At 42.3% G+C, this 23,879-nt stretch overlaps 1 protein-coding gene across 1 annotated transcript in view; it reads right to left on the bottom strand.

The window, feature by feature from the left end:
* The window catches only part of SLC25A19 (solute carrier family 25 member 19), a 358,752-nt gene that overhangs the window by 313,998 nt on the left and 20,875 nt on the right, over positions 1–23,879 (bottom strand). The window contains exon 2 of the mRNA XM_044084946.1: positions 9,512–9,653. Within this exon, the coding sequence (XP_043940881.1) occupies positions 9,512–9,643 (132 nt within the window). The 5' untranslated portion in view covers positions 9,644–9,653. The remainder of the gene's footprint in view (positions 1–9,511; positions 9,654–23,879) is intronic.

The raw sequence follows: 23,879 nt of genomic DNA, 5'->3' as shown, positions 1-23,879 counted from the left end.
ATCTCAGCAAATGAGATCTCCTCAGAGGGGGACCATGGGGACCCTTCTGATTCATCCAAGTCAGTATCAGATGTCAGGGACTCCTGTGGGGAGTCTAGAGGATTCCTCTTACAAACTCTCTTCCTGGGAACCTCATCAGTGGGAGCTTTTGGTGAGGTCTCGGAAGAGCAAGGGCTACCCAATAGGGATTCCTGAGGCTCTGGGTCTCTACGCTTGGCCAGGATCTATGAAGCAGAAGCAGACACAGGCACTTTAGGAGAGGAAGAAGTCGGACCTGAGGTTGAGGATGTCTTGGGAGACAATCTCCTCGTGGCATTGAAGGCACCCCTGCTCCAATGCAAGGGAACCGATGGATCCGAGGAAACAATCGATACCCCGGCACCGGGACAGTGGGCTCCGAGCCAGAGGTAGGAGTCGAGCTCATCCAAGCCGAAGCCCCGAGAGGCAGAGTCGGAACTGACTATCCTCCCCGGACCCGACCAGTGAGTGTCGGCTCCTGGAGTCCTCGATCGGCACCGAGGATGTCAGAGTGAATGCAGCCGAAGACACTGGAGCAGGCATCAGCTCCGAAGGTTTCACGATCAACAAGTCTGACTCCTCCAGCTCCGAAGGACCAGTATGGCTTGGAGGAGGAAAAGTTGTAGCTGGTATAAGAGTTTTCAGCTCCGAAGCCAGTTGGGTCAGAGCCAAAAAAATTTTTGCAAAGGCCGGTGCCTGTAACAGCCTCTGCACCACACAATCCAATCCAGATCAGAAAGGCTAATAGAGGGCCGAGATGAACAGACCGAAGGTGGTACCAATTGTAATAAAGGACTCCTAGGAATTTTAGATACCGGTTCCAGGACTGGGGACTGGCTCCAAAAAGATAAGACTGTCGGTTCCAATGTCTGTGGAGCCGAAGTCAAAGATTTCTTTGTCTCAGAAGTCTTAGAAGACTTTGAGGTCTTACTGGATCCATCTTAGTCACTTAAAGCTTCTTGTAAGGATGGTTTCAACAAGCCTCGGTCTATGAATTTCCACTTTCTCTCCTGTAGGACTCTGGAGGAGAAAGAATGGCATATGGAGAAGATATCCTACAAATGCAAAGATCCTAAACAGTACACACACTTGACATGGCTGTCAGTTAGACATTTTTTGGCCACATGTAGGGCACTTTTTAAAGCCTGATTTGGGATGCTTATCTTGGTCAGACATTATTATATCAAACAGAGAATTACTGTCAACTACAAAAAATTTCTAACAGTAATTAACAAACAAAAGCCCATTAGAAATATAGGCTAAGTCACACACACAGACAATAATTATCTAATATTAAAGTGACAAAAAAAATCTTGTCAAAAGCACACCATTTAAATGCTAAGCAGACTATACAGTAAGAAAAAGATAGCTGCTATAAAACACACATTAAGCCTTATCTAACTATTTTAAATACACTCTAAACAAATAAACCTTATCTAAGGTTTTCTATAAGTTGTGACAAAAGGTCACTAATCACACTCTTAAGTAATCAGAAACTCTTTAAACTAGGTCTAAAAACAAGATGCCAACTAGAAATTTACAGCACACCAGGGAAAGGGAAATGCAATATAGCTAACTACACAAATAAGCTATAAGAGCTTTATAAAACGATCTAAAACTATCTAAATATAAATATAACTAAGAAATATTCGAAAAATAAGTTTTACTGGCCCGAGCTAATGAGAACCTCCGATCTGTTGCAGCGGCAAACTAGATCTGAGGTAACTCTAGGTGCATCATGGGATAGGGACTTGGCCTCGAGCTACTTGAAGACCTCGAGATTTACAGTGTCGACTCGGAGCCAGGGGATCAGCTCCAAACCCATCAGTAAGAATGAACGGCAAGACAGAACAACTTCACATTATTAGTTTTCAAAGAAACTCTATCGCTGTGGAAAATGAGATAGGGTCGACTCACTATAAAAGCTTGCAACTCAAACATTCTTTTGAGAACGTCAAGTCAGCCTAATCAGCTGGTTCAAATGGAGTAAGTGTTAGCTAAAATTAAGACACCAAGTAGGGGCCACCGTTTTTCTTGGAGGTATCTTATACAAAACAGTTTTCAAATGAAAATGCACTGAAAGTGGATTCTCCATGGGCAGACAAGCCATAATGGCTGACAAATGAGCCTTGATGGGGGAGTAAAAAAGGCCATAGGACAGCAACTCACACAAATATTACAAAACCAAAAAACACTAGCTGGCACCAACTAGGACATCTTTTCCAGTTGCTAAATGTATGACTTTGTAGTATCAGGCTTTCTTGCCTCCATTAATACCTGCTGCATGTCTTCAGTAAACAGATGCCGGAAGGGAATTAAGACCCTATCATCCAGGCAGTCAATTGAAGCTGATTGGGGTCAGGGTATATCAAACAACCCTCATGTAGTGAGAGTAGCTCCATTATGTAAGGAAGCTTGGGGTAATTGCCCCTATGCATTTCCAAAAGAAGGGAGTACCATTGTAGCCTGGAGCAGAATGGAGTAACTACAATGGTCTTTGGGAATAATTCCTTCTGAATCTTCAAATGTACCCTATATATCAGTGGAAAAGCATAGGGAAACATTCCTGTCCAAGGGAAAAAGCACCCGCCTTCCAGATTTTCTTGCACAGAGCCCTAGAGTAGAATTTTGTCAGCTTATTGTTCAGAGAGGAGGCAAAGAGGTCTACTTGAGGAACTCCCCACATATGAATCAAATCTTGAAAGCACCCCCCCCCCCCATCTACTTAACATCCTCAAGGGTCTGCCTTTCTCCTTCTCGGCTTGTCTGCCATACACTTTTGCAATGATGGGGATTGTAGGATGTCTGCACAGCAAGACTGGGCTGTAAAGCCATATTCCAAGCTACCATGGCTAGTTTGCAAAAACGGTATTCTCTTGCTTGCTAATGTAAAGCAGGACTGTGGTAAATATCTGTAACAACCTGATGAGGTCCAGAAGACCAATGATGATCCTTGATTAGAGAAGCATCTCTTTCATATTTATGTGCTTGTGTCTGTCCTTGATGTCCCAACACATCCCACCTTTATTCCTCCTGAAACTGCTCCCCAAATAAAGTCCTAAGTGTCTGTGATTACTGACTGCTTTGGAGGAGGGGAGAAGGGGAGAATTGGACTTGGGGATATTTGCTGTCACCACCAAGCAATTTCTCTTCTAACAAAGCTCATAACTGGGATTTGAAAAGATAGTGGGTGTTGATGCTGGGACCAGAGAGACTTCAAATACCACTAGATCTTTCTCACATGGGGTCTTGCCATGAGTATCATGAGAATTATTGGTGCACAAGACCCAAAATCCTGAGGCATTTCCTCACAGTGGCCAAAGTCTGAGTGTGGAAAACCCTAGAAATAGATCTAGATATAGATACAGATATATTCTTTCCTATAGATGAAAAACTCTTTGAACTGAGGTGTGTAGCAGACAACCCAGGAAGACAATCCTGTGTGACAGCAAAAAAGACTTTTGAATGCTCTTAGAATCAAAGATTGTGTAAGAGATCTCAATCAAGTGAGAGATCCCTGACACTTTAAAAATTATTCTGCAAAGATAAAGTCATTTAAATATGGAAAAATGTGGATACTCTGTAGCTTGCAATGAGCTATAACTGGAGCTAGACACTTTGTGAACACTGTTGGTGCAGCGGATAGTCCAAAGGGTAAGACAAAGAAGTGATAATGTGATCCAAACACAAAAACACTTAAACGCCTGAAATCTGGATGAATAAGGATGGATAAGTATCTTTTAAGTTCACTGTTACCAGAAAACTTAATCAGGAAGAAAACAGAACAGATTGTAAAGTAACTGTATTTTGAACTTGGGCAATATTACATATTGGTTTAGGAAAGAAAGATCCTGAACTGGTCTCCAGGCATTTTTTTTTCCTTTGGCACCAAACACATCACTGAAAAAACGTTTCCCAAACTGGGAAAGAGGAATGAGACTCTAATCTCTGAAACAACATATACTGAAGGACAGGGTAGAAGAGGAGGAGTCTGGGTCTAGTGGACGAGGAATTACCTCCTGTAATGGAGGAATTTCCTCCCGCTGCCATCTGTACCTTGATGAATGATCTTCAGAACCCATTTGTCTGAAATTACTTGTTGCCAAATACAGAAGTGGGGATTTAGACTTTCTGGAAGGGAAAAAGGACTGCCAGGCAGGCGGACATGACCCTTAAATAGTCTTTCTGAATTGTCAGACAGTCTTTTGTTTTGTGGGTTCCTATCTTCTTTTTGGAACCCCCTTGCAATTGCTTTGTAAACACTCTTTTACCAGCAGTTTGCTAAGACTGTTTTTGTTTCTTGCTAAAATTGCACAAGGAGGTAGAGAATCCCTTGGGAAAATTAGAAAAAGAGGTCTGAAAAATCTGGCATAAATTCCCTGGATCAGCTTAGCCCTCTCATCACAATTTTTGATAATCTCTACAGAGATGGACCAAAAACTACATCTGTATCCAACTTTTCATATATCTGGGAGGTTCTGAGAATGCAGCCAAGCAAACCTCCTCTAAACAGTACCAGTGGTCATAGTCCTGGAAGAAGTATGAGAGTCATATGCCCACACTTTAAACAATGAGTTGCGACCTGTAAAATGGAAGAAACTAAACCTTTTCTTCACAAGAAGAATCTGCAGTCAAAACATTCCTCATACTTTCACAGTTAATTATAATAAACTTTAACATATGAGCCTGACAATTCAAAATTCTGAAACTCAGAAGTTGCAGAAGAATACACCTTTTCCCCACAGATATTATTTTCCCATCCTTGTCAGAAAGTGTGAGATTACAATTAACTAAATGTTTAGCAGCTGTAGGATTAAATAAAGCTATAGCTGATGGGTAAAGTTTGAGAAGAGTGTACAAAAATTAAAAAGACAGAGGAACTTTATATAATCTGCTTTTTTAGGGGCAGCAGGCTGGCTATCAGGAAAACTGGAGGAAGGGACACACACATCCACCAATACTGGTAGCACTGGGGTAGTGGGTGGAGGTTTTGTAAATTCCATTTGTAACAGCTCATTATTTTCTAAGGGACTTAGAAATCTCAGGGTTTCCCACTGAAAACACTGACACATTCTGGAAACAGTTTTAGAGAAAGACAAATTCACAAAGGGAAAATCAGTTACTGTCTCTCCTATGAATACGAATCAGAAATTTGAGAACACCCTGCATCTGTCCCTTTATATTCCTGTCCAGATTCAGAATCTTGAATCTCTGGAGGAAAACCGGTATCCCCTTTTCTTTTACAAGCAACCACCTTTTAAGAAGGACTGATGGCATGAATTAAATCCTGAGCCAGATATGGTAAACTATTTCTGTCCAGGGTAATTTGAACAGAAGCAGGTTAAGTCTTTAGTTTAGTTTTCTGTTTCTTTTTAACAAGACAAAATAGGGCCAAGAGTGTTGTTAATGGCAGCAGCAGCTTCCCTAGGGATGGACATGGCATTCAATCTCAGCTGGGATGATTTCCCTATTCCTTCTCTTAGGACCAACAAAAATAGTTCTCCCTTACCCACTGAGGGAACACCAATGGCGACACAGGATGTGGCTAAACCCCAGTCCACAGTGGCTGTAGGTACTATACCAGAGGGCTCTGGGGTAAAACAGGAGGGTCTATATTATTTCAGCAAATGCTTAAAATAGCAAACGCTGTTTGATCGACCCAATAAAGTCGAAATTCCTAAATCCCGAACACACGGAACAGTGATTTTTTTTCCCAGGGGGAAAAAATCACTGGGCTGTGTTCAGGACTTTGCCATTTCCTCCACTGTAGTGCGATCCCAGAGTTGGTATATTTAAGTAGGGGGTGTGCAGGGGGCACAGTGGGGGATGTGGGGGTGAAGCCCCCAGTTTTTGGGTTTGTATTTTTTTTTAATGGATCAGCAATTTTTTTCCTAGGAAATAAAATGCTGTTTTGTGTGTTCAAGATTAAGGGATTTCAACTTTATTGGGTCGATTAAACAATGTTCGCTATTTTAAAGTATAAGCTGAAATAATACAGACCCCAAACAGGAGTGGTCTGAGGAACCAGCACCAGTCACCCACTGCAGCTGAAACAAATTCTTAGCATGCTGTGGTGACAAAGGCTGTTTGCTTAACTTTTTTTTTTTTTTTTTTCCATGGCTGGAGGAAGGAGCAACCCATGAGAGTGGTAGTTTGTTTCATGGGGGAATCAAGTAATACAACCCAATAAAAATTTAAAGTTGTAAAAAGTCACTTTTCCCCCCAATAAAAACACAGTAAAAAGCACTTCAATACACTTTGCTACCCCCACAATAAAATAAACATTTTTCCAGAGAGAAAAAATTGTTTTCAACTAGTTTTAGCAACTTTTAAATTAACAGGAAAATTAGTGTGCCAATTTAGAAATACAGTTAAGTCTCGAGCCAGTCCATTAAAATACAAATTTCTAGTAGAAAAGTAACTTTATTAACAATAAATATTTAAAGGAAGCTTTCCCACAAAGGGAACTTATCTGCTCAGTAATGAAATAGCATAAGCAGACAGTCAATCTTCAAAACCCCGCAGATGAACGCTCTCTCTTTGGTAGCAGGAAAGCTCTAAGGGCTTGGCACTCAAACCTCTCTTTTCAGGCAGCTCAACTCATGCTGCCTAATGATTTGTGCATGTGGAAGATGCTCTGAAGCTTTGGAAGCTATCTGGCTGCTATAACATTAGCAGAATATAATCTATATAGCGAAGGCTACTGTAAGCAAGTAATCAATATGATGAACATGTAGATTTTTGTCAGTAGGGATGACTGCAAGCAGGGATATATAAAATAGGCAAGAGGGGGTTGTAATGTTCTATACAAAATTAGCAAAGGAGCCAAGATATTGGAAGCAAATAACTAGATCGTTAAAGGTAATAGAGTGGGAGGAGACCAAGCAGAAGTTTGTATTGCAGGTTACGGACTCTCTTCCCTATCAGGGATTATTAGAGTATAAACTAACAGAAAGGAAAAGGGTACTGCTAAGAGAAAGACCAGCTCTGGAAGTGTTTTTAGTTGAGTCTAGAATAGAAGCTGCTGTTAAAAAAAAAGATAATTAGTAGGGCATATAAAACATTACATGATAACTATAAGAATCAGAGGAGTTTAGAAAAAAATGGGAAAAGAGATTGGAAAAAGCAATTTACAAAACATTACATGATAACTATAAGAATCAGAGGAGTTTAGAAAAAAATGGGAAAAGAGATTGGAAAAAGCAATTTACAAGAGAGCAAAGGGAGGACATTTGCATGACTCAAGTTTGCAACAAAGTCCAAAAGGTTTAGGATTTTTGTTTGGAAGCATTTTTTTTAAACATTCTATCCTCCAATTAAAACTTCAGAGAATTGTTCTTCAAGTAGACAGCAAATGGTCTGAAGATGTGATAAGGTAATTGGGGGCAAGTTAATTATTTGTTTGTCTTTTATTAACCAGGTTAGTCCTCTGGGCTGTAGGCCCATTTTCAGTGGAGACCGGAGGAGAAAAGTTCCACAAAAAATGATAAATAACAATAACACAGTTACATTACAAGTAATATGAATATGAAATACATAAGTACAAAACATTCATGCCATAATGGAAATTAACAGAGTATAAAATTCAGCAAAAAGTACAGCTATGAATTAATAGAGGTAGAACTTGGATTCAAAAATGTGAATTTACAAATAGGGTATGCAGAATAAAAGATTATCAGAAAAAAATAAGCCTCCCAAAAAACATCATTAATGTCCAGACCAAGTCGGCAGAGAGGAAGACGAAGCATTAAACAGAAGGGTTAAAGTGGAAGGGAGGGGAGGAGTGCGGAGGAGAGTAAAGTAAAGACAGTGAAAGAAAATAGTTATGAAAAAGACAGAGGAGGGGTGGGAAACTAAAGTACCTAAGGGAGGCAAAAAGAAGAGATTTAAGTATAAAAACGTTCAGTGGCATTGCTAAGGTAACATAGGACTAGTTATTATCAAGTTACATAAAAGTATGGTGGGAACTGTTGTAGTCTGACAATTTGGGGAGAAAAAGTTAGGTAGGGTGGTGACAGGTGCAGAAGGAAGAGTTAAGCAAGGTAGTTTTTCAATTCTCTTTTGAAAAGGATCAAAGATTGGATAGAATGTATATTAGTTGGGGGGTTGTTCCTAGTTGTAGATATGAAGTATTTATAAAGTAATCTGCCTATTGTTTTGTTAGGCCTGTAGGTATCAGTAGCAGTTGGTCAGCACTATGGAGAGACCGTGAAGCTTTGTATACGGAAAGGAGGGAGGGGCATTCTGCAGATTTGTAAAGTAGAGAATGTGCCATCTTTAGTTGTGAAAGTTGAAGTAGTTGAGGGAATTTGAACCACTGCAGTTGTTTAAGAGTGAACCAGTGATGGGATTTGTAAGGGAGGTTACAGGCAAACCTGGCTATCTGGTTGTATCTTTGTTCAAGTTTGGTTAAAAGGTTTGCTTGGATGTGTGTAAAAATAGGGGAAGCGTAGAGTAGTCAAAGGAGAAGAGTGAGGTCCTCGAGATGGTGCATAAGAATTTTGTGTGTCTATACAGTAGTACATTGGCAGATTTTAAAATCTCACTACAGAAGTACTTTGACAGAAATGTTGAGGTAGCACATTTTGTTCCAAAGGAAAGGATTCTTTTGAGCAGGGACACATGACCTGAATTGCCAACACATAGTAAGGGCTTACTGAGTTTAATTTTATTTGCTGCCAAAAAAGCAGTTACTAGAAATGCAATTAAAGAGAAATAAATGAACTAAAGGTGGAATCTTTAAAGAAGGGAAGGATCAATTTACATAAAATACTTGGAATTTGTGAGAACAATATGTGCAGAATAATGTTTAGCAGGAGGTGTGCAGTTTATGGGATGGCAGGAATTGAGTAATTTATATAATGCTGGACTGACTGATACTGTTAAAAAAATATACTGCATGAAAACAATGAGAAATATCATTATGTTTTTTTTTCTTTTCTGTTAATGTATATGTAGCAATTCTAATGTAATACAGATATGGAAAAAAAAAAAAAACTACCCACAAGATGGATCATTCATAAAAAACAAGAGAAGCTATATACATGCCCTTTGAGCAGACAACCTGAACAGTCTAATTACCAAATCCCTTTAACACAAATGAAAAACATTAACTTAAACTAAACAATGAATAAATGGTGTATGCAGAGGTCTAGCTTGTGGTAATGAGATCTTACACTGCAGGACTTGGATACAGTTTTGTGACAACTGCAAACATACTCCTAAATGTCACACTGCACGATTTTTCATCATCCCTGCTGCAAACCTCATTAAGAGATTTTATATATTACATTCAAAGCCTTAACATATTCCCTTTTTATTTATTTACAGTTTATCATTATTTTTACATTTAGCCTGTATAAACTGCAGATGTATAATGAAAGGTCGCAGTGGTAACAATGTACTCAATTTTTTACCCAAATATATAGTTAACCAAAACAATGTAGACATATCCAATGCGTAAAATGTGCAAAATGTTAGATGCAGACGTTACCTGGAATCGAATTTTAAGGACATCCATGGGACTAATTATGACTCGAGTCACCATCCCAGAAGCTGATCCAGATATTGCCACTTCTGTTGATGTGAGAGGCCCATGCTTAGATTCAGGATCATAACCAACCATCACAGGTTTTCTGAAAAACAAATTAAAAGAACAGTTACACGAGTGCTCCCAATAAGCTTGATTTTTAAGGCAATGGTCTAGCAGCAGGATTCACAGAACTTTTCCATGCAAACCACGACTCCACTTCTTTCTCCTAGCATTTAGACTGCCGCTGCTACAATCCAAACAAGTTAAACCTAGGAGGTCTTCACACCCCTCTACAGTCCTGACCAACACTTGCCAAACTACTAGCCTAAGCGAATGAAAAAATACCAGTGCACTAGTCTACACGATCAAGGCTGGAGATCATGTAAGGTGCACCACAGTAATACAACAGAAGGGGGTCGATGTGATAGACCAATAGCAGCCTGAAAAAGAAAAGCAGAAACTACATCATGCTATCTGTTTTTTTAAAGTAAGACTAACAGGATTCACTCAGAGAAAAGAATCCTTGGCAATACCGCTGAAATAAATCCATTTGCTGAAGACACTGTGGGAGGGGATACTGGAGGACAGTGCTGAAAAGGATATTACAGATATGAAAACTGGGTCCAGCTTAAATGCTTAGAAAATGGTATCCCAAGCAGACAACGTAGCACAAGATTAGACACATTCCTGAAAATGGGCACAAAGATCATCACCACCATGGTGAAGTGGGATTTAGGAGCCACACCAAAGACCTTCTGTGTCTGTTTTAGCATAAGGAAATATCAGTTAGCTAACTACTTAGAAAGGCACTGTGTGTACACCCTCCTGCCCTCTTTACTTTTAGCAGTAGTGAATGCTTGCTGTACTTGATTGTTAATGCGGTAATGTGGTAATGTGCCGGCCTAAGGGCATCACTAGTGTATAAACAGTACTCTTCCAGGTTAAATATAGCAAAGAAGTTGAAAAGACTAGTTCAGATTCTTGGCAGAAATTACCCTCTGGATAAAAATGGGCTGGGCTATAAACTTTATTTTTGTAATTTAGCAGTAATGGCATAAAAAGATAAAAGCTTAACTACAATCCAAATAACCAGAGTTAGACTAGTAGCTTGGGCACTTGTCAGTGCAGACAACAGGGCGGCAGAACCAGAGACACGCACACTGCCACTATCCCATGAAGAAGGGGCAGCAACATAAAAAGAGGAGGGTATTAGGCTAACTAATCTATCAACGGGTAGCAACATTCATAGTGAGCATGCAAAAGTATGCACATGCAGGACATGTAGGCCACCACAACAATGAAGTTCACTTAGCAACACACACACACACTTTTTTTTTTTAAATAGCAAAAGAAGAAGCTTTGGAGCAAGGAGCGATGGCCTTGAGAGATTAGGAAGCTTTACTGGAAGATGATCCAAATGACCCATTGTATATATGGGTCACCCAAATCTAACATGATTTATAAGGAAACAGTAAGAAGTGGTACATGCCCCACTGTTGCTTTGGGAAAATATTTTGAGGAGGTTATACTAGTGACATTTTCTGTATAGAACAAACACCCCTCCCCTAACTTAACAGTACAAGTTCTATCAGACAACCAATTGCCAACCCAGTGAATAATGTAAGGGTTAATGTTGAATTGGCTGAGGTGGGAGAGTTTGTCAATAATACCAGCATAGGGGGTGTCAAAGGCAATGGCAAGGTCTAGATATGCAGTGGGGACTGTATGGCCCTTATTCATGGTCTTAATAATCCTTTCAAAAAGACAACCAGGTTGAGCAGGCATAATCTGCGTTTTACAAAAGCTAACTGCTGAGTATCCAGGGATATAATGTAATCTACATCACTGTTTATTAGTTTAGATATAGTACATTCCAAAGGCTTTCAAATGTCAGTCAGGCTAACAGGACAGTAATTGCCAGTGTCAGTACAGGGGCTACATTTATGCAAGGGCACCACAACTGCAATTCTCTATTCTTGAAGAACATAAGCAGTGGAAACTAAAGGTTGAGGTGTTGACGGAGGGGTTTTATTTCATGTATTTGTGTTTGTTTACGAGGGTAAAGCACTGATCTTCACGGACCTTTATCAGACTCAAGCCTGTGAATGGTGTCTAGTTAAATGACTTGCTCAAATTCACACAGTTGGGCAATGGAGGCTAACGGAATAAAATCCTGGACCATAGGAAACCGCTTACTAAGAGCTCCTTAATCATCTGCATGAACTGCCAAACAATTGTTTTGCTAAATGGACTATGTTTCTCAGCAGGCATATTGGCAGGACCTATAGATGTACTATTTTTATTGAAAATGCGAAAAGGAATTTGTCCAAACTGATCTCAGGAGGAGAAGTGTGAAAGGGAATGGGGACAGAGATGAGGGTGAGTAGAGTGAAGTTGGAACAGAAGTTGTTCACAAGAATATTAGCAGTGTTCTTGGGATCAAAAATTGAAGTACCATTAAAGATAAGCTCAGTACAGATTTGTAGGTTGCTTCTAAGCTTATTAATACAGCTGAAGGCTACCTTATGGTTGTCATTTGAATTAGTTGCAACCTTAATCACAGCTGGACTTATATTTCCTATGAGGTAAATCTGACAGATTTACTAGTTTTAAATCTCTTTTATAATGATGAAGCAGACAACTTTTAGTAATGGCCAGAAGAAATTTCTTTTTATTATACAGTATGGTGTGGTAGTTCCACCATAATGGTTTAGTTCTAAACTTCAAACTTCACAGAAAAAAAACAGCAAATGGAACTGCAGGTTGCAAGAAAGGCACATTTAATCCACACTGTATTAGCCGGGCAACTGTAAATACAAGAAAAAAAGCACTTTTGATAACCAAATGCCAGTGTCTTCAATAAGTCTGACTAAAGATTACTGCATCCCCATTTAAATGAAAAAAAGTAACAATTATATGATGAAACTTGATGTTATGTGAACACCAACACACCAAGTTAAACAATGGTATAAAACAATTCTATGCAGAAATATTTGTGTAAATCACTCATTTACAAAAATTACTCAGAATATAAACACTGATAAATGCCAGCAAATAAACAACAATATAGCCTAATCAAGCTAAGCACGCACTGATGAAAGCTACTTTTGTAAAGGATTAGGTGATCTATTCCTGACATCTAGTGGTCAAATGAACAAACATGTTTCCTTAAGTATATGGTTCATAATAAATTCTTTAAATCTACGAAAAAATTGTTTGCAACATACTATGTACATACATCAGTTGTTGATGTCAGACTACAACTACTGCATTTATTTACTTATTTTGCATATTATAATTTTTAAAATGCATTAATTATATTACATTATATTTATCAAAACTCTTCAAATAATTTTCGTTTACCTGCTAAAAGTTGCATTCGTTGTCTGCCCCATCTCCCCACTGACAAATTAAGCTAAAGTTTCGGAAAGAGCTCCAATATTGCCTTTACTTGATTGGGTGCCTCTCTAGCTAGACTGCTATTTCCAGCACAGAGTTACCATCACCTCGTGTCATTAATACAAGACTTGGAAATGTGTGAAACTAGCGTTTTATCAAAAGGAAAGAGAATTAAATTATTTTAATTTAAATTCTGCTTAAATATTCAAGTTACATTTATTGTAAACTGTGTGGTGATAACTTTGTACTTTTCTGCTCTGTTCCATCCGTTTGCATTTCTTGGTTTGTTCTGGAACCTTATTCTTGCATTTTAATTAGAAGTAGTGGAAAGATTCCGTTACTGCATTATTCTGCACTTCTATTTCCACAAATAGAATTACTTGTAAAAGCCATACGTTTGTATTTAAAACCCTGCTGGGCCACAGTCTAGTAGTTTAATTCACAGTTGTGGAAACACTGTGTACTACTACTACTGTATTTGTGCCTTAGTCATTTATTAGTGGACGTTTTCATAAACAGTGATACAGGTTAATTTCTGCATAGTCTTTTATCTTAAACTGTGACAGAAGGTCAAGAGTGAGAACACGGTCTCCGTTCCAGTTTGTGATTTACTGCTTTTTATATTCTGCATATTATTTACCTGCTAAAAGTTGCATTCATTGTCTGCCCCATCTCCCAAACAAATTAAGCTCAACTTTCTGAAAGAGGTTCAATATTGTCTTTATTTGATTGAATGCCTCATCAGCTAGCCTGCGTGTTCCTTGAAATTAAAATTTTCCCAACCCTCCCAGCCTTTTGTTGTTGTTTTATAAGGTTGGAAGTTTCACAAAGTCCCTCCCCTCTTTCATTGCTATTGACTGTTGTATAAGCTATTTATGTATTCTTCCCACCCTGCTTTTGTGTGCGCATTTCACAGATTTTTTGTTCTAAAATTGCTCTTCCTCTCATTGTTGCTACTTTTAAGACGTTCTTGAAATTGCCTTCAGCAAGGGATTTCCAGCTAGTTTTTTTTAAGTGAGTTGTGGTAGCAATGCAGCTGTGGGTTTCTTCAACTAGGTTTTTACATAAGGAGTGGGTTTACTCATTCTGTGGCAGGAGATAACTGCCTCGTCTATCTGAGTTGGGAAATACAGAAAAGGACTCATAGCGTAGTCATTTTATTGTCCAGAGGGCTCATAGGCTAGTTTTGAGGGTTTTTTAATGTGCTGCTATATATTTTGCACATTTACTTGGGTTAGCAGTACCCTGTACAGTAACCAACACCTAGGAAGCCCATTATCCCTGTAGTATGGTCCATAAAATTGTACCCTGTAAAGCAGCAATATTGTGCAAATACCTTGTGCACTGACAAGCTTACAGCAGCTAGATTGGCGTTGAGTGGTAATACCAAGAAGTTATGTACTCACCATAATGTTCGATGTATGTAGTCCATCTCGCCTCACATTCTTACCCGTGGGTTCAGAGCCGAATATCGGCTCCTACTCGGCCGATTTTACTAGCTCAAATCTCTCATTGGCTGGGCTAAGCAGGTATCCCATGGTGCACTGCTCCATATCACCAGATCTAGTTTGCTGCGAAACTCATTTGTACTCCATGCACACATCACATCCATATAAAGAATAAGCTAAGCAAGGGAACTCTGTAGATGACAACCTAACCTCCAAATCCTCCAGGAATTGGGAAGGTGGGAGGGTAAGTAAGAATGTGAGGCGAGATGGACTACATACATCAAACGTTATGGTGAGTACATAACTTCTTGATGTTATGTAGTCCTATCTCGCCTACATTCTTGCCCGTGGGACAGCGTCCCTAGCGCCTACATCCTGGATGGCTCATAGGAAAATACTCCTGAGAACTGTGGAGCCAAAGGAAGACCTGCCCCTGGAGACCACGTCCCATTTGTAATGAGAAACAAAGGTGTGAGGAGAAGCCCAAGTAGCTGCAGCACATATATCATCCATTGACAATCTGACTTGGTAGGCTGTGGATGTAGAAACAGAGTAGAATGTGCCTTGACTGGAAATGGCAGATTTTTACCTCCTGCTTGATAGATGAAAGATATATAACTGGCAATCCATCTAGACAGTGTGACCTTGGATACCGGGGAACCCATTCGGTTTTCCGAAAAGGAGACAAAAAGTTGGTCAGACTTCCGGATATCTTTTGTCCGGTGTAGATAGAAGCGTAATTGTCTATGTACATCCAATTGGTGAAATCTAAATTCTGCCTTGTTAGAAAAGTGGGGGAAGAAAACAGGCAGCTCAATGGACTGATTTATGTTAGACACGGAAGCCATTTTAGGAAGGAACGAGGGGTTTGGTCCAAGAGAGACCCTATCTTTATGGAAGATTAAATATGGAGGTTTGATAGAGAGGGCTTGAATTTCCAAAACCCACCTCGCTGAAGTGACTGCTGTTAAGAAGGCTGTTTTCCATGTCAAGAATTTTAATTCGCAGGTAGCTGTAGGGGTGGTAAAGTAAGGGCTTGTAGAACAAAACTGAGATCCTAGGGCATGATAGGTTCGGACACCGGGGGACGAAGCGAGTACCTTTGAGGAATGCTTTGCATAGTCTATGTGCCATGAGACTAGGTTCATTCGCTACGTGGAAATTAGATATTGCCGCCAGTTGAACTTTGATGGTGGCTGATGCGGACCCCTGATGGAAAAGCATAGACAAGAACTCCAAAACTGAATATACTGGAGCTGTGTAAGGATCAATGCCTCTGGTATGTGCCCAGATAGAAAACCTTTTCCATTTACTAGAATAAATCTTTCTAGTGGATGGTTTATGAGAGGATGATAACATATGGACCACTTCCGGTGAGAAATTATGAAGTCTGACTAACGATGGAAGTGGAGTAGCCAGACTGTCAACCGGAGGCTCATCAGGGAGGGGTGGAACTGTCCCGACATGTGTGTCAGTAAATCTGGTTGAGGGTCCAGAATCCAAGGAGTGTCCACAATGTATGGTTGAAGAAAAGGGAACCAGACTTGACGAGGCCAGTGTGGAGCAATCAGAATCATTCTGCTTCACAAGGATTGCGCTTTCTGAATCACCTTTGACAACAGGGGAAATGGAGGGAAAGCATAAAGCAGACTGGAGGGCCAATCGTGAACCAGAGCGCCCCTGGGTGACTCCCCCTGTGAGGGGGATCAGCGTGAAGTAGTCGCTGCATTTCGCATTGAGAGGGCTGGCTAAAAGGTCGCAGCAAGGCTGACCCCATCTGCTGAAGCTTCGCTCTGCAACCAGGCAATTCAGGGACCACTCGTAAGGCATCAGGAGAGCTCTGCTTAGCCTGTCCGCAATCACGTTGGACTTCCCCGGAATGTGCGTTGCCACCAGAAACCGTTGGGAAGCTACTGACCAATGCCACACTCGCATGGCCTCTCTGCACAGAGGGTAAGACCAGGTTCCCCCTTGCTTGTTGAGATATCACACTACTGACATGTTGTCGAGTGTATAGGAATCGTCCCTAGAGGAAGAACCCTCTGAAGTGCCTGCAATGCAAGAAGCACTGCTCTCATCTCTAGGACGTTTATATGCAGATGTATCTTGTGTTCTTGCCACATGCCTTGGACTGTCCTGCCAAGATAATGCCCCCCCCCACCCAATCTGGGAGGCGTCCATGGTCACCGTGGCAACCGGGATAGGTGGAACGAAGGGCTTTCCCCCCATTCAAATTGTTGGTGCACAACCACCAACCGAGGTCCTGCTTGCATCTGTCCGTAAGATGGGATGAGACAATGGGAGTCTTTGGAGAGACCATTGAACAAAGAGGAGCCATTGGAGAATTCTCATGTGTAATCTTGCTAGAGGGACCAACATGATTGTTGCTGCCATGGTCCCTAGGATTTGGAGAACCCATCTTGCCTTTGCTTGTCTCAGGGGCATCAGCATGTGTATCTGTTGTTGTAATACTCTGATACTTTCTTGTGGTAAAAATGCTCACATTCGAATGGTGTCTAATTCTGCTCCTATAAATGTGACACGCTGCGAGGGCAATAAAGCAGATTTTTCCCAATTTATTGTTATTCCTAACTGGTGACATAGACTGATGGTAGCGTCTCTGGTTTGAATTAGTTGATGCCTGGTGGGAGCAGTAAGGAGCCAGTCATCCAGATATGCAAACACCTGGAATCCCTGACGTCTCAAGTGAGCAGTCACCACTGCCATACACTTGGTAAACACCCTGGGGGCTGTGGTGAGACCAAAGGGCAGGGCTCGAAACTGGAAGTGACGAGCTCCCAGCCGGAAGCGTAGGTGACTCCTGGATGCTCCGTCCATTTTCACATGGTAGTAAGCATCCTTGAGGTCAATGGAGCACATCCATACCTCCTCTCCCAACAATGGGAGAATCGATTGTAGTGTGACCATATGGAACTTGGACTTGTGTACGTGATTGTTGAGTTGGCTGAGATCTAGTATGGGTCTCGGGTCCCCTGTTCTTTTCGGCACCAAAAAGAATCTTAAGTCCCTAATCCGATTTGGTCTGAGGGGACAAGCTGGATAGCTCCTTTTTCTAGCAGCTGCGAGACCTCTGAGGCTGCTTGATCCCTTTGACTGGGTGGAACGTCCGGGATTTTTCTGATTGGCGGGGGTACTGACAAGAATGGAATGAGGTAACCTCCGGAAATTATCCTTAATACCCATCGGTCCTGGGTAATGCTTTCTCACACTTCCGGATACAAGGAAATTTGACCCCCCGACTGGCTCCGGATAAGCACAGTCGGGCGCACCCTCAGGACTGAGAGTATGGAGAACCACGGAAGGAGTCACGGTCTCCTGAATTGCAGGGGCCCCCTCTGCCTCTGGGGCGATGTCTCCCTGAATAACCCCCCCTCCCCTGCCTCTGGAGGGGGGGTTCACCTTGTGCGGCAGGAAAAAAACCTCTGATTTCTTGAACCACATCTTCCCCCTCCCGCTGGGCCTTGAGATAAGGCCTAGATGGAAGGGAAAAATGGACCCCTACGGCAGACAGGGTCTTTCCCTCTTGCTTGCACGTGGTGAGGGTGTCTTTCACTTTGGTCCCAAACAAGGAGGAACCATCAAAGGGGACATCAGTGAAGGAAGACTTGAAGGCCTCTGCAAAGTGACACAGGCGCAGCCAGGCTTGCCTTCTAAGGGGGACCCCTGAGCTTGCTGCCCTACTCGCTCCCTCGGCTGCATACGAAATGAGCCTCATGGATGAGTTGACCATGGAGTTGAGGGTAGAGACCTGGGCATTAACCGTCTGAGACACCGCCTCAGGAACGTTACCTATCTCCTAACTCTTTGAGGAGATCTCTCTGGAGCAGAGTGAAGTGAGACAAGTAATTCAGGGACTGTAACGTAAAGGTCGCTGACCAGAGGGTACACTTCCCGTACCGATCCATGGTCCTAGACTCCTTGTTAGGAGGATGGACAAAGAAGACTCTGCTACGTCCTTCTGGGTGGCTGCCGCCACCACCATGGCATCTACAGGAACTCCTTTATACAGAAACTCTTTGCCCTGGGGGGGCGGAAAGAAACTTGTTGGGACGCCTGGGCACGGGGTCCACAGAATCAGGGTTCTCCCACACTCTTCGACAAATCAAGTCAAGGAGTTCGGCACCAACTCTGAGGGACCCTCAGAAATTTGGGGACCACTCGTGGGGGTATCCCTAGGCTCTGGTGCTCTGCTGTCCATGGATGGGTGGTGAACAGAAGCTCTCACCAGAATGGTGGGGGACAGAGTGACCGACCCGCCTGATGTAGCTGACGATCTGGCCAGCGCGGTCTGCATAGCCTCGAAGGCTGCCCCCCCCCCAAGTCCGAGGAGCAACCAGTCTCCGAGGCCATGACAGGAGTCGGAGTTCCCCGAGCCGAAGCACCAAGAGGGAGACTTGGAACCGAAATAAGTCCCGAGATGTCCCCCTCGGGCCCGACCGAAGAGTCCCGAACCCAGAGGACGGAGCTGATGGGGTCAGTACCAATGAATCTGAATGGGGCATCAGAACCGGCCTAGACACACCAAGTAGCATGGAACACTCCGGCTCCGAAGACAGAGATGCGCTCGGAGGAGGAATGATCGAAGAAGGTGTTGGGACAGGCTCCGGAGCCAACTGTGTCGCAGCCGAAAACAATTTTGCCAAAATCGGTGAGTGGAGGAACCTCTGAACCACCCTATCCTCATCCACATCCAAAAGGGTCCTGGTGGATTTGGAGGACAGGGAAGGAGAATGCGATCTCCTCTCAGGAGAAGTAGGTTTGAGGTGATCGGCTCCTAGGAGGTTCCAATACAATTAGAGCCAACGCCGGTTCCATAGATACCGATCCTTCCTGCGGCCCCAAGGACAGTGGAGCCGAGAAGGTCGATGCAGTTTTAGACATTTTCTCTGGTGGCTCCGATGAAGCTGACGGAGCCAGAGATCTCTTTTTTGACTTGCCAGATTTAGACTTGCCACTGGAAGCGGAATCCATAGCCTCTTCAAATGAGGGTTTTAAAAGTCCCTTTAAGGTTAACTTATTCTTTCTCTCTTGGAGAACTCTAGGGCTGAAAGTATGACAAAAGCTGCAGGATTCCTGCACATGGATGGCTCCTAAGCAGTAGACACAATTGGAATGTCCATCGGTTATGGACATTTTGTACCCACATTTTGAGCACTTTTTAAATCCTGAAGGTTTATGCTCCTTCGTATCCTTAGACATTTTAACTACTGCATCCCACAATGCAAAATCAAGGCAGTACAAGAATAGACATTCACTCTATAAAGGCGGGAACGACACTGAGTTAACCAACACCAAAAACAGCGATCAAACGCACACAAACTAGCACAATTTTAAACAATGGATAGGAACAGAAGGAGAGGGGGCCAAAACCTCTAATTTAAACAGTTTGGGGTGAACACAGAAGGAAACAGAGGAGAACTAGGCCCTCTGACTGAAACAGGCCTAGCCCGGGGAACAGTAAGAGGGATACTACACAAAAATCTCACAATCACAAAGGCTAACACAACGCCTAACACACCAGACAAAATTAGACAGATTTAAACAATAGCTATGAAAATAGCTTTGACTGAATCAAACTTCTCTTAAATCAAGAAAAGAAGGTACTTAGCCATAGCCAAGCGAGACCACGTCCTAGCTACACGAGCGGCAAACGAGATCTGGGGATATGGAGCAGTGCACCATGGGATACCTGCTTAGCCCAGCCAATGAGAGACTTCGAGCTAGTAAAATCGGCAGAGTCGGAGCAGATATTCAGCTCCGAACCCACGGGTAAGAATGTAGATGAGATAGGACTACAGAACATCTACAGATTTACTAGAATTGTGTAAACATTAGTTAGTAGAATTTAGTACTGTTTAGCATAATCTCCCCCAAATAAAGCACCATTAAAAACCTTCTTCCTAATACACCACTTCTTGTACCTGACAAATCAAAGGACTGGACAATATCGATATGCAATTTCCTAACTTCTCTTTAGTCAACTCAGTGAATAAGGGCATCTTTAGACAATGTAGCAATTGTCTCACATTTACTGACAAACACTTAATCCTTAAAGAAACAGACACTGTATGCGAGAGGTGTACTTACATTGACACCTAAGACTAAACTCTTGCACACTTGTCCACAGCATGTTGTTGAAACCATGTACACAACACCCACCTCACAACACACACATCGAGTATGTGGAGGCACTTAAAAGCAATCTTCCTAAACAAAGGTCACCTAGACCACCTGTTATCAAAGCTGTGTTCCAGCAAGCCCAAAGGCACTCAGAAAAACCAAACACCTAACATCACACATATTGTCACTCTTGGTGGAGCCCTACACATTAAGCCCTAAGGCAAAAGGCAAACAAACACACTTCCCAGGACTCCTGTTGTAGGGGACTCTATTGTAAGATATACTGATGCTACTCTAACCAGGCCGAACAAGAAGATAATGGCCAACAAGCATATTAGATCACTAGTGAAAAAGTACACTTGTGTACACTTACCATAAATGTAGATGTTCGAGTGTATTCACTGTTGCAGTCATTACATTTGGGTAATCCTGCTGGCAGGTTGCCCTCAGTTGGCCTGAATTCAAAAGTCCTGGGTTCTGCATTGGCTGCTGTCGCCCCTTCCCTGACGTCAGGTCGTCAGGGGTATAAAAGAAGCAGCCAATGCCATTTTCTTTATTTTTTCTTGCCCCAGATGTCAGGTGCTCCCTAAAAGGGTAGCCAAAATTTATATATATATATAAAAATACATGCACCAATATAAACTTTACCTTCATCTACAAGCAAATACACCACATAGGTTCCATCAGAAGAAAGGGGGATGGTGGGTGGGTAACCTGAACTGCAAAAGTGAATACACTCTAACATCTACATTTATGGCAAGTGTACACAGCTCAAAAGGAGGCAGGGTGAGTTTTTCCAAGACATAGTTGAGGTCCCATGCAGGCATTGGTGATCTCCTTGGAGGCCTTAAATTTTGGCTCCTCTGAGGTACTGCTTTGATAAGGGATGAGAAAAGACTGGTGGCTCTGTATTGTAATGAGCCGAAAAGGCAGAGGCATGAATTTTAATAAATGAAAAAGATAGGCCTTTGTCCAGCATCTCAGTTAAGTATTGCAAAATCTGAGGAATATTTGGCACAGCTGTATCAGTTCCTTGTGCCTGGTAACAAGCACAGAATCTCTTCCATTTTCCAGCATAAGATTTTCTAGTACTGGGCCTTCTGGCTTCCAAAATGACATCCATCACAGCTTTACTGAGAAGTGTGTTTTGTATGACTACATTATCCGCCATGCTGCCAGGTTTAAAGTCCCGAGTTGGCTGTGCAGGATCTGATTGTTTTGCTGGGACAGTAGAGGAGGTATTTGAGGTAAGGTCCAAGCTGGGCATTGAGACAAGTTCCTTAGGATTGGATACCAGTACTGGTGGGGCCAGTCTGGGGCAATCGGTATCATCTTTGGCTTCTCCTCTCTGACCTTTAGGACTACCTTGGGGAGGAGAGGCAGTGGGGGAAAGGCATATACTGTTAGGGCGTCCACTTTCCATGCTTGTCTGTGATAAATCCTTGTGCAGAATCTTTTTAGTTGGTAGTTGTGAGGGGAGGCAAATAGATCTATGTCCGGGCATCCCCATTTCCTTGTTATCATGCTGAAGACTTGTGGATCCAGCTGCCACTCGTGGGGATCCATGAGGCTTTTGCTTAGTTCATCTGCCAGAGTATTTTCCCTTCCTGGCAGGAATTGTGCCTGCAGATGTACTTGGTAAGTCAATGCTGTGTCCCACAAAGTCATGGCTACTCTGCAAAGGGGGTAAGAATGTGTGTCCCCCCTGCTTGTTTATATACCACATGACCGTGGTGTTGTCTGTCTTTATCAGTAGTTGTCCTGATTGAAGAAGGTCCTTGAAGGCTGTCAGGGCATTTTGAACAGCTAGCATCTCTTTTTGATTGATATGTAGATGCATTTGGTTTGAGGTCCATGTTCCCTGAATGCATTTTCCTGCCATGTGGGCCCCCCCAGGCATAATCTGACGCATCCGTTGTTAGTGTTTGCCTGGCTGGAGGTAATGTGAACAGCTGTCCCTTGTTTTGGTGACAAGCCTTTGCCCACCATCGAAACTCCTGATGCAGGCAGGGAATGAGAGTAATCATTGTTTCCAGGCTGTGGCAATGTTGAGTCCAAACACTTTTTAGGTACCATTGAAGTTTCCTCATATGCAGTCTTGCATATGGAATTAGTAGGATGCAGGATGCCATGAAGCCCAAAGCCTGCAGAATTTTTCTTGCAGATAACTGGGCCTTTGTTGCCAACATTTGAAATAGGTAGTCAATTGCCTTTGTTTGTCTGGCGTGAGATAAGCCATCTGGGCAGTTGTATTTAAGCTTGCACCCAGGAATATTATCTCTTGAGAGGGTACTAGTTTTGATTTCTTTTCGTTGACTGTGTACCCTAGGCATGTTATAAGTTTTTTCACAAACACCAGATGCTGTAGAAGAATGTCCTTGTTATCGGCTTGAATTAGACAGTCGTCCAAGTAAGGATATATTTGTATTCCTCTTTGCCTGCAGAATGCAATTACTAGTGCCAGGCACTTTGTAAAGACCCTGGGCACAGTAGATAAGCGAAAGGGCAGTGCAGAGAATTGGTAATGCATTGAGCCATCCTTGAATCTGAGGTATCTCCTGCATAACTGTCTGATTGGGACATGCAGGTATGCCTCTTTTAAGTCTAGAGTCACAAGCCAAGTGTTCTTGCCCAGCATGGGCAGAAGCTGCTGCAAAGTCAACATCTTGAATTTTGGTATATCCAGGAATGTGTTCAGAATAGATAGGTCCAGTACTGGTCTCCAGGCCTTGTCCTTTCTGGGTACCAAGAACAGTCTTGAGTAAAATCCTTGTCCCTGCTCTTGCTCTGGTACTTGTTGAATGGCCCCCATGTCCATGAGGGATGAGATTTGTTTTTGTGCCTCTGCCCATTGATTTTTTGGCAGATCTGGCCAGCCGTTTGCCTTTGGCAGGGTATGGAAATGGAACTTGTAGCCTTGTGACACGATATTTAGAACCCACTTGTCCTGGGTTATAATGTGCCAATTTTGAGAAAAAAGTGCTAATTTTCCCCCTAAAGGTGCTGCCAGGAGATAAGTGCTTGGTGCAGGCAGTGGGAAATCATTGGGACCGTTTTCTGTATGGTTGTGATTTGTCTTCTCCAACTTTGGAGGTAGAAGTACCCCATTGCTTTGACCTGTATGAACCTTGCACCTGGGATCTGCCTCTAGGGCATCTGGACCTGCCCCTTTGAGGTCTGTCTGACACAGGAAAGGACCAATTCTTTGTGGGCCAGTGTCTACTAAACCTAGGTGGCTGTACTTGTAAAAAAATCTTTGACAGTTTGCATAGATTTAGCTTTGTCCACCATTTTCTTTAACACCTCTTCTGCCTTAACACCAAACAAAGTATCATGCTGTA

Source organism: Protopterus annectens, chromosome 10.part0 (genome assembly GCF_019279795.1).
Source record: "Protopterus annectens isolate FY-2018-M chromosome 10.part0, PAN1.0, whole genome shotgun sequence".
Taxonomy (NCBI): Eukaryota; Metazoa; Chordata; order Ceratodontiformes; family Protopteridae; genus Protopterus; species Protopterus annectens.
The sequence above is the reverse complement of the archived record's forward strand: the minus strand, read 5'-3'. Positions and strand labels throughout refer to the sequence as shown.